The sequence below is a fragment of the Hydra vulgaris genome, chromosome 15, assembly GCF_038396675.1.
Source record: "Hydra vulgaris chromosome 15, alternate assembly HydraT2T_AEP".
NCBI classification, from domain to species: domain Eukaryota; kingdom Metazoa; phylum Cnidaria; class Hydrozoa; order Anthoathecata; family Hydridae; genus Hydra; species Hydra vulgaris.
Genome location: NC_088934.1, coordinates 31,689,326 through 31,700,000, shown reverse-complemented (window position 1 = coordinate 31,700,000; position 10,675 = coordinate 31,689,326). Strand labels below are relative to the sequence as shown.

The window sequence follows — 10,675 nt, the reverse complement described above, 5'->3', positions numbered from 1 at the left end:
TGAATAAAACAAGGTTCTGTAGTATAAAAATATTGTTGTTTTGACCAATTTATATATTGCATTATAAAATGATAAAGTTTTTTCATTATGTTTATTTCTAGTTGTTTACGTGGATCAGCAAAATACGATATTTCTGTAAAAAGTAAATGAAATAAATTATAAAGATAACGTCTTTGGAGATGAAAAAGTATTAAATGATTCTTTTTTTGTCATTCAAAAAAGATTCCCATTCGAAACGGATTTGTGCATGAAAGCTGTAAAACAATAATCTAATTTCATCTTTATTTTTCCATTTAGGGAGTGGTAGTTTGGTTTTATCAAATAGAGAAATGATTTTATTTTGTAACTGTTCAAATTCAAATTGAATTCGTTGATGTGCCAAAGTTCTTTTGCATAAATCTTTCAAGGTGAGTTGAGATTGATTTTCATGGGTAAATTTGTCCGACTGATCCAATGTACCATAATGAAAAAGATAATAAGAAAATTGTCGTTCATAATAAGAAAATTGTCGTTAAGGTGGTTCAAACCAAATCAGTGTTTCCTGTTCAAAGTTTTTTATGTGAGAATGAATGTTTTCCAAATAAAGGCAACAATCTCTTGTTTTTATGTCCACTTTTTTGACTTTATTTTCTCGTTCCATTTGACGTTCCATTTGTTTTCCACGTTTATGCAGAAAGTAGTGAAATGAAGTAAATTCTTTATCAAGTATGTCGCCAATATTGAACCAGTTGCTGACCATTTTTTTAATTAGTAGCTAAAAAAAAATTACAAACTTATAAAAAAATACAATAAAAAAATGTTGTTTGGGAAACAAGTAATAGTTTTACTATACAAGTAAAAAAACTATGAATTGTTTCCCAAAAAAAAGTTTTTTTAGAAGAAATCAGGTTCTTGGCCACATTCAGGTGCTTCAGGTGGTTCAGCATTAAGAAAATGATAAAAATATAAAAGTTCTTCTTGTTTGACTTCTACGACAGCACTAGGATAAAATGTATTGCTTGGAGAGTAAACAGGTGGTAAATCTTTCACTACGCTTTTTTCATAAGTTGGTAGACGAGGTATTTGTTTATGAAATTTTTTTACAATGTCATTTCGATGAATAACTTTACACAAAGCAAGTAAATATTCTAATTTGCTTTCTAATGATTCGTAAATATGACCTTGTTCGTTTTGTATAATGTTATCTTTAAATTATTCTACAATATCCAAACCATTTTTAAAATGTTTCTTTGATTCCAAATGGTATTCTGGGCATGAATTTAATAGATTTCACTTTGGCAATGGTTATTCCAGGCTGATTTTTCTGAATATTTCTATTGCATTCATTTTTTTTTATTATTAGTTATTCTAAAAATTAATGTATAAAATAGAGATAAAAATATAAATACATATCAAAAAAAGAAGAAAAAAACATTTTTTACATAAAATATATTATTGAATACTAATCGTAATAAATAAATTGTTATTAAAAATAAATTGTTTTAGTTCTTCATGTGTAATGAAATTGTGGAAACCAACAGCTGCATTATATTCTTCGGTAGGTTTATCAAAACAACTAACGTCTAAACTTTGAAGATAATTATCATTCGTAATAGTGCGAGCAAAAAATTTATCTCTCAAGGTACAAATGATTTTTTTGATAAAAGGCCATTTTAAAGCATCGTCAATGTCACCTCGTAATAGTTGAAAGTTAATAGCTAGATTGCTTACGTTGCTACTTCGAGTATAAATCTTCATACGATATCGATAACCTTCTGATGTGAAAATAGGTTCTGAATAAAATGGATCATCTGATAGTAGTCTGAGATTCATTTGATCTAGTTTGATGATTTGAATGTCTTTAAAGATGTGTTGCATTACTTTTATTTCTTTGGGTTGTTGATTTGATTTTTTTAGTACTAAGAATTCTGTGGCGTTCTCTTCTACGATTTGATTGAGTTTTGTTATTTCTTGTTTGAGATCTTGTATATTTTCTTGATTTGTTAACATGTCATAGGTGAGTTTTTTTAATTCTATCATTTCTTTGTTGGTTTCTTCCAAGGTTTGTTGTAATTGAGAATTTTGTTCTTTTAGACTTTTGACTTCTTGTTCGTCTTCTTTTTGTTTTTGCAAAATAACTTTACAATCGCCGATTTGTTTAGCAATAATTTCTTGAAGATTTTTTATGCTATTGATGTTGTAGTTGTTTACAAGATTTAAATAATTTAAGTTTGTTTTACCATCTTGAATAATTTGCTCCATATGTTGTTGTTGTTGTTCTTTATACTGATGAAAACAAATAACAGAATGTTCATAGTAATTATCATCCATAACAGTGTTGCAAAAAAAGCATATTTTTGGTTCATTTTTGATCACTTCATAATCACACTCGTGATTTAATAAATCTTTTACTTTTTGTTTACATGTAAAACATTCATGATAGTGGTTTTGTTCCAATTTGTTTTTGGCGCATTCGATTTGATGATCCATGAGTTGTTCCATAGACAATTTTTCGTCACATAACCAGCATGGAAATTTGTCCATTTTTTTATTACTTGCTGAAAAAAAACATTTACTTATATAAAAAAACTATTAAAAAAATACACTCGTCTTGTTTTAATATAAAAGAATTATTATTTAAATAAATAAATTGACTCAATAGAACAAATAAAAGAATTGTAAATAGAACAAATTAAAAAAATGTAAGTTTCAATATCTAAATCTTCAATATCTTGTTCGTTGAATATATTGTTAAATGTTACATTTTCTACTTCTTTATTTTCTTTTTCTTCATTTAAATAATCGCCAAAACCAGGAAACATATCATCAAAATTATCATTATTATTCATTTTTTAGTTATCTAAAAAAATGATATATTAATAAATAAAAAAAATGATTACAAAATTAATTCAGGTAATTCCTCCATTTTATTTATAACGTCCAAGACGTATTGTTCCAAATTGACTTCGTTAAAAATTTCGTGAATTTCTTTTTCTATTTGTTCTATTTCTTTTTCTACTTCTTCTTCTATCATTTGTTTTTTTAACTATTTAATATAATCCAATTCTTCCGTTTCTTCCATTTCTTCCATTTTTTCTTGTAACAATTGTTCTAAATATTTTTCGTATTCTTCCTCTGTTATTTCTTCTAAATCCATTAATTCTTCCAATTGTTTTTCTTCTTGCTCTGAGAATAACAAGTCGTGGTAACAAATCATTTCTTCGTTGATATATTCTCCATAACTAAGAGAATAAAATAAAATGTATAAAAAATAAAAAAAAATAAAAAAACAAAAGTTGACATGCTTACCATCCACATTTTTTGATGTATTGTTTCATTTTTTTTTTTATTATTTAGTTTGCTAAAAGAATAAAAAAATTACAAAAAGTTACATAAAAAATTATTGCAATATAAAGTTTGTAGTTATTTCCATAGTTTCTTTTATATTATTTATTAGTTCTGGATTATTTTCTTTTGTTGAAATGTCAATAGTCCAAGTCCGTAATGCATCATATAAAGCACGAGCTGCTTCGACTTCGGTTCCTTTTTTTTGATAAATTAAAGTTAAAAGCCTCATCATTCTGTCGTTGGTATTATGATAATCACATTGTATACATTCGATTTCACGCTTTTTGTAGTCGAGATATTCTGCTAAAGTTTGCCATTGTGTTAGTAAATGTGCTGCTGTTTTTAGTTTTAATTGCATAAAATTCATTATTTTAATTTTGCTAAAAAAATATTACATAAAAAACATTAATTTTTAATATAACTAATTTACATTGTAATAAATTAAATAAAAATTCTTGCTTGTTGGTTTCAATTTCCCATCTTGTTAATACATAATATATATGATTAAAATAAAGACAGAATAAGTAAGGCAGTGTCAGGTTGACACAAAGTTTTTTATGTTGTAAAAAACATATAAAAAAACAAAGTCAAAAAAAAGTTGAAAAAAATACAAATCCAAAAAAAAAATGTAAGACGAAACTTATTTTCAAAACCGTTACTTTATAAAAGTAATTTAAGACCGAAATATACAGCTAAATTACCAAAATTTACAGTAGATGGGAAATATCCTTTTCAAAGAGATGCTTTTTTTGAATTTTTTGATAGGTCCTCTTTTGATGAAAACGAGTTAACTGATCCTAATAATACAGAACTAAGAGCTCTAAGACGTAGCAAGAGTATGAAAAAATACGTTTTGATTGCCACTCATTTCGCTATATTTTAAAATAAATTTGGTAAACCAATAAAATTCGCGATTTTCTGCAGTCCATTCTGTAGGAAAATGATTCGATTGTCGTATATAAGAATTAATTTCAATTTCATTGTAGTTTATGTTAATAGTGTTAATTTGTATATTGCTATTGACTTCTTCTACTACTTCAAACAAGTATTTATTAAATCTTAAATGATTTGGAATTTGTTGCAATACACTTTCTTTTCCTAAACTGTCAAAACAAAAAAATGACCCTTGTCTATTTTCATCAACACTCTCCAATGTTGACCTGCTTGTTTTGTGGTTTCATTGTTGTAAATGATCAAGGAGCCATTTTTTTAATTTGAATAATAATATGAATATTAGTTTTTGTTTAACTTAGTTCATCAAAAGCATATATTCCTATAAAATAATTTTTAAATTCTGAATTTTTAAAAAAGCGAGACAAAGATTCATCAGTAGCCATTTTTTTATTCTTCTTTTTCTAAATTAAAAAAACTCGTAATAAATAGTGTTACAGCAGCGTGTAATATATTAACAAATATAGTTTTTTTATCGCTGGTTCCTTCCTTTATAATTCCTTTAATGTTTCTTTTAACTGATTTCTTTTTTAAAGCACCATCTAGTTTTTCTATCAAAGAAAAGACGGTAGGTATTACTTTTGTAGTAAACGTATCCACAAAACCGTCTGTTTGATCACCATCTGTTTGATCCATAGTAGGTTTGATATCTCTTTCTAGTAGTAAAAGAGTAAACTTGGCTTTATAGAGTTCTACTACATAGTTATCACCGTGTAGTTCTTTCAAATCGTCAAGAAGTTGAGATGAAGAGGACAAAGTTGAGGAGTTTCGAGTAAAATATTAAATTGACTGTTTTTAAAACATTTTTCAATAGTATAAGAATTTAATGTTATCCTTTTCGAATCGAGTACATTTTGTAAGAAATCGAATGATTTTTTATCTGTAAAATTTTCTTCTTCTACGTGATCAGATGAAGGTGAAGAATTTCCAGATTTGTATTCATAATGTTTATATCTTTTAGACACTTCATCAAGCGCGCACACTGCGCAATTGTTACGAATTTTTTTAATGATGCTATCAACGCGATTCATTTTTTTAATTGAAAAAATGTAGAAAAAAAAAGAATTTTTTAAACTGATTTTTTATACTTTTTTATTCGTTTTATTAATAGAATACGCTTCTTTTTTTAATAAAAAAGCATTTTTTTTAGTTATGGTTGTTAGATTTTGAATTTATAACTAATCGTGAGATTCATAAGTGGAGAAGAAACTGTATTAGAGAATTATGTTTACGTTCACTTAGCGATAAAAAGTTTTATCACGTACAATTCATACCGTGTGAAAAGTTTGAAAACTTGGAAGAAAAGGATAAAAAAGTATTTTTATACTGTCTAAAGAATATTCATGGGTTAGAATATTATCCCACATTCAAATATACCAGTGAAATCATATTTTGCTGCTCCGTTGTGGATTATTTAAATACTATATTTTCAAAATTTGAATATAATCTTGTATTTTATAAAGGTGGGAACATGGAAAAAGATGTGTTGTCTACAATAAATGAACAAAAAATATATACATTCGATTTAAATAAATTACTATTTTAAAAATTGTGTAAACTACCTATTTATTTCAACAATAAAAGTTTATGTTTAGAACATTGTCAACATAGCTTTACGAAAAAATATACCCACGAACATTGCCCTAAATATGAAACATTTATGTTTGCACACTATTTAGAAGATTTTGTGAACGGATTTATAGAAAATATCGACGTAGGAGATTATACAGAATTTAATGTCGAAGAATATTCGAATTTTATTGAATTTATAAAAGACAAATGTGAATGTTTTGATAATATATTTCGAGTAAACAATCTTGTATACCAACTTTTTGAAATGGAAAAAAAAATACAAAAATAAAAAAAATGTTTTGTTTATAATCCTTATTCTGCGGTGAGATAATATTTGGTTTAATTAGTGCTTTTGTGTTTAGGTTGTTTCGATATTATTTCGTTAGTATTGTAATTATAAACTTACTCTTTTCTGTATAATACCATCGAAATGTTAAAGTTTCTTTTAAAGAAAAAAAACCATTGATGTGTAGGGAACATTTCAATTGAACTTTTTTTGTGAAAATTACAACGTTCAAAGGCTTTACAAATGTAAACTTTATCTCTTTCTTGATGTACTTTTTTTTGTATAAAATATTCATAAATAGGAGCAGGCGCATAAATAGTGTAATAAGCATTATGAAAAACTTTATCGTTAAACGAAATGCAAGGCGCTTGGTCCATGCAAGCTGGATAAACGTGATTTACTATTTTACAATTTTTCTTCAAGTTATCATACTCCCATATTTTAGATAGATAAGGAAACAAAAAAAAATACTTTAAAGACGGTTTAAGTTTGCTTTTCCAGAAGTACATTTCTTTTCCGTGTTTTTTGATTTGTAATAAAGTTTATATACTTTAATAAAGTCTTCTAGTTTTATTTTTAATTCTTCGTGTTGTTTTTCTACTGTTGTTTTGGTTATATATAAAAAATCTTCCTTTATCGTGCGACATACTTCAAGCATGCTCGTTTTCCATAAAGGTGATTGTTCTGCAAAATCCATATAACGACGAGAAGGTTTTTCAAAAAGATGAAGCCATATTTCATAGTCTTTAGCAAAAAACATATCATACAAATCCTTGTATTTTTCTTCTTCCAAGTTCAACTCCAAATTAAAATTTTTTAAATAAGTAAATATAATATCTTGCCATTCTTCATACGTGTTATTTAAATGGTGAAATTCAAACAACATAGGATGTAATTCGTTATCTGGATAAAAAAGTTGAACAGCTTTGATGAGATTTTTGTCGAGTTGTTTGCTAGTCATTTTTCTCTTTCAAAAATGAACTAGAATTTATTTGTGTTTACCCTTTATATAGGAAAAATAGATAAGAAAAAACAAGTTTTCTATTAATGAAACAGGTTTTTTTAATTCAATTAAAAAAATTACATAAAAAAAATTATTCTTCGTCTTCTTCTGGTACTTCTGGTACTTCTGATTCGATTTTGGTTTTTTTAGCTTCGCTTTCAGCAAGCTCGCCACAGGCTTTCTTCAAATTTTGATTCAAATTTCTAGGAACACCATTTTTAATCAACGTGTTGTGGAAACTCGGTTCTACAGCCAACAATCTCTCGTACTCTGTAACATGAATCTCATCTTCTTCTTTTGCTAATCGTATACCAAAACCGCTAAACTCGATTGTTTTTAATATGTGAGTTTAAGGGTAAGCCACTGTCATATAGGCTCTGTTTTGAGCTGTTTGCATACTATCCATCAAACTTTCCAATACTTTTTTGGTCATTTTGTTATGATTAAATTTAAACACAACATTATTAGTAAACTCGCCTTTGTTCATTTTAAATTTGTTGTCATCTTTAGTTAATTTCAGTTCGGATCTGAACAAGTAATTTGTTTTGTTGAGATGGCACATATCTCTATATCTCCATGGTAACAAGATCTCACAGCCCTCATTTCTTGGTTTGTAAATCAATTCTTTTTTACTATAATTAAATTGTGCCAATGGTTTGAGGGGAACAGTGGAATATTGTTTATCTTTTATATTTTTTTCTTCTTTAAATTCAATAAGCCACAAAGTAGCAGCTGCTAAATCTGCAAATTTGACTTAGGTGTTATCGTTGCAGTAAACAGTTTCAAACTCTGTCATTTTTGTTTCGTTGTGATTTGAATAAATTTTTAAATGAAAACTAACTCCTTTTATACTGTTTTGAGTTGAAAAGAAAGATTAAAAAAACAAGTACTAAACAAGTTTTTTTAAAAAAAATGTTAATTCCTTATTAAGAGTCTAAAGTTCAAAAATGTGGCGCGATGTCTTTAAACTTTGGACTTTGATATTTTAATTCTATTTTAATGATAGAGATGATGTTGTTATGACTACCATTTTATATAAAAAGGGGAAAAAAACTTGTTCAAATCATCAACATCTTCTGGTCAAGTCAGCGAGATATAAAAAAATGTGTTTGGATTGTAAAAAAATGGAAAAGGAAGAAAATAGTTATTATGAAAACACAAGATTGCAAATTGTAAAATTAAAATACAAACATTTTAATCGTGATATTTAATTAGAAAAGTCATTAGTTGTAGAAAAACACGATAGAAAATTATTAGTAAAAAATATAGACGATTTATTTTTAAATATGTGGTTAGATACCGAATTTATTACAAATGTAACGTTATTACCTTATATTGAAACTTTTAATGAACTTTATAATGAACTTTTTAATAGACCTTTAAACAAAAATGATTTGGAACAATTTGAAGTTTATTATTATTGGTTTGGTTATTGCGAACTTTCTGAAAAAAAATATTTGTTTTGTTTTAATTGTTTTTTTGTAAACTAAGTTTTTGTAAAAATTGTATTGTTTCTCATAAGGAAAAAAGTGAACATGTAGTTTATTCTTTAGAAAAAAAGCACAATGTATGTATCTAAAATTTTTTTTAGATGATTAAAATAAAAGATGATCAATGGTCTCTTTATGATGTAAAAGAATTAAAAACACTCCAAAGTACAGATATTCATGAATGGTCTTTTTATGAAACAAAAAAGAGTGCTTGTTTTGATCTAAGAAGCGCAAAGGATTATATACTACAACCACAACAACGTATTTTAATAAGTACTGGAGTGTATATTGATAAAATAGATTCAAATTTAGCAGGTCATATATATTTAAAATCAGGTATAGCCTACAAAAATGGTGTTGTGGTGTTGAATGCTCCAGGAATAATAGATGGTGATTATAAAGAGGAAATTAAAGTCCTATTGATAATTTATTCGGAAGATAATTATATTATTAAACGTGGTGACGCTGTTGCTCAGATGGGATTTGTGAAAATGTTTAAAGCTGTAAAAAATGTAACAGAAATTGATGGTTGTTGTTGTCGACAAGTGAAAATGTCAATGATTAAAGATGTAGAAAGAAATGGCGGTTTTGGTTCCACTGGAAAATAAATTTGTTTTGTAACATTTTTTTTATAATTGTTTTTATTTTTTAGATTAGTAAAAAAATATGGCTGGCACAACTTCGTTTACTATTTACACAGACAATCCGAGTATTTTATTGAATGGATTATATAATGAGAAAATAACGAATTTAGATTTTCGAGTATCTATATTAGAAGAAATGTGTAATAAAAACGGTCATGGTAGCAAAATATGGAATTTTTAAAATTTTAAGGAGCTGTTAAAAAAAGAAAGCAAAGCTCATTATAGTGTTCCTTTTTACTATAAAAATTATCAATTTTTATTGAAAATCAATATCAACATGAAATGCGATAATGATGAAGAAGAAGAAATTGGATTATATATAATGATGAGATCTACACCTTACGATGCAGTTTTAAAATGGCCTTTTATAAATCGTGTTATTACTTTTAAATTATGCGGTCCTCATGGCAAACAAACAAAAAAAAGTTTTTTGACTGAAAACAATGTATCTTTTCAACGACCAGTCAAAGATCAAGAAAATGTTGGTTATGGTTATTGTAACTTTATAAAGACAGCAGATATTGACGATTATTTAATTGAAAATAATTTGTATATCAAATGTAAAATTAAGTAATTTTTTTATTTTTAGTCAACTAATAATGTTTGCTATATTATGTGGAACATTTGGTGTTTTATTTATCTATTATATTGTGGAAAAATGTTTTCTCTGTTTTATTGAACTCGCTTTACGTCACGGATAAGGTAGAATTTTTTTTATTTTTTCTAAAAAACAAAGTTTAAATAATTTTGTAACTTTTTAGAAAATTAATAAAAATGGATTGGCCTACAAAATTTGCTTGGGATACTATTTTACAACATGATGAAGGACAATATATTCGTTTAACAAGTATATTGGGTTTTCTTAACAAGCGTCATATAAACTCATTTAGTAATGTAATTAAAGTTGTTAATGATATAAAGAGTTGTTTTATGCAATCAATACAAGTAATGTCTATAAATAATCTAGATTGCTATTTGGATTTTTTTTCTAAAATTCAGCTCGATTGTGCTAGTAGAGAAAATTATTTATGGATAATATAGAAAGTATTTTCATTGAGGGTATGAATGAAATGGAAAAGAATAGTTGTATTTATAATTATATTATGAATTTACAAGCTATTTCAGAAAAATTTTCAGAATTGTTAACTTTTAGTTATGAACATATTAAATGTAATCACGATTTGCAATATGATTTTAAACATTTATCTATTTAATTTTTTTTAGATTAACTAATAAAAAAATGAATAAAGACAAACATTATGTTAGTTGGAGCGCTTGGAATGACATTCAAAAACTAGATTTCGATTAACATACTCGTTTAGAAACAATACTTGCTTTTGCAGAAAACTGTTAAGCTGTTTTATTTAGTGATGCACTTTATAAAATGATTGAAGTGAAAATG

General features: G+C 26.2%; 1 protein-coding gene across 1 annotated transcript; it reads left to right on the top strand.

Annotated features, from left to right (window-relative positions):
* Window positions 1–8,730: 8,730 nt before the first annotated feature.
* LOC136091880 (deoxyuridine 5'-triphosphate nucleotidohydrolase-like) lies at window positions 8,731–9,237 on the top strand. The gene has a single exon (XM_065819594.1). The coding sequence runs from the start codon at window positions 8,731–8,733 to the stop codon at window positions 9,235–9,237; it is 507 nt and encodes a 168-aa protein (XP_065675666.1).
* The last annotated feature ends 1,438 nt before the right edge of the window (window positions 9,238–10,675 follow it).

What these genes read in the sequence shown, in the direction of transcription:
- LOC136091880 (XM_065819594.1), top strand. Translation starts at nt 8,731, where the DNA reads ATGATTAAAATAAAAGATGATCAATGGTCTCTTTATGATGTAAAAGAA.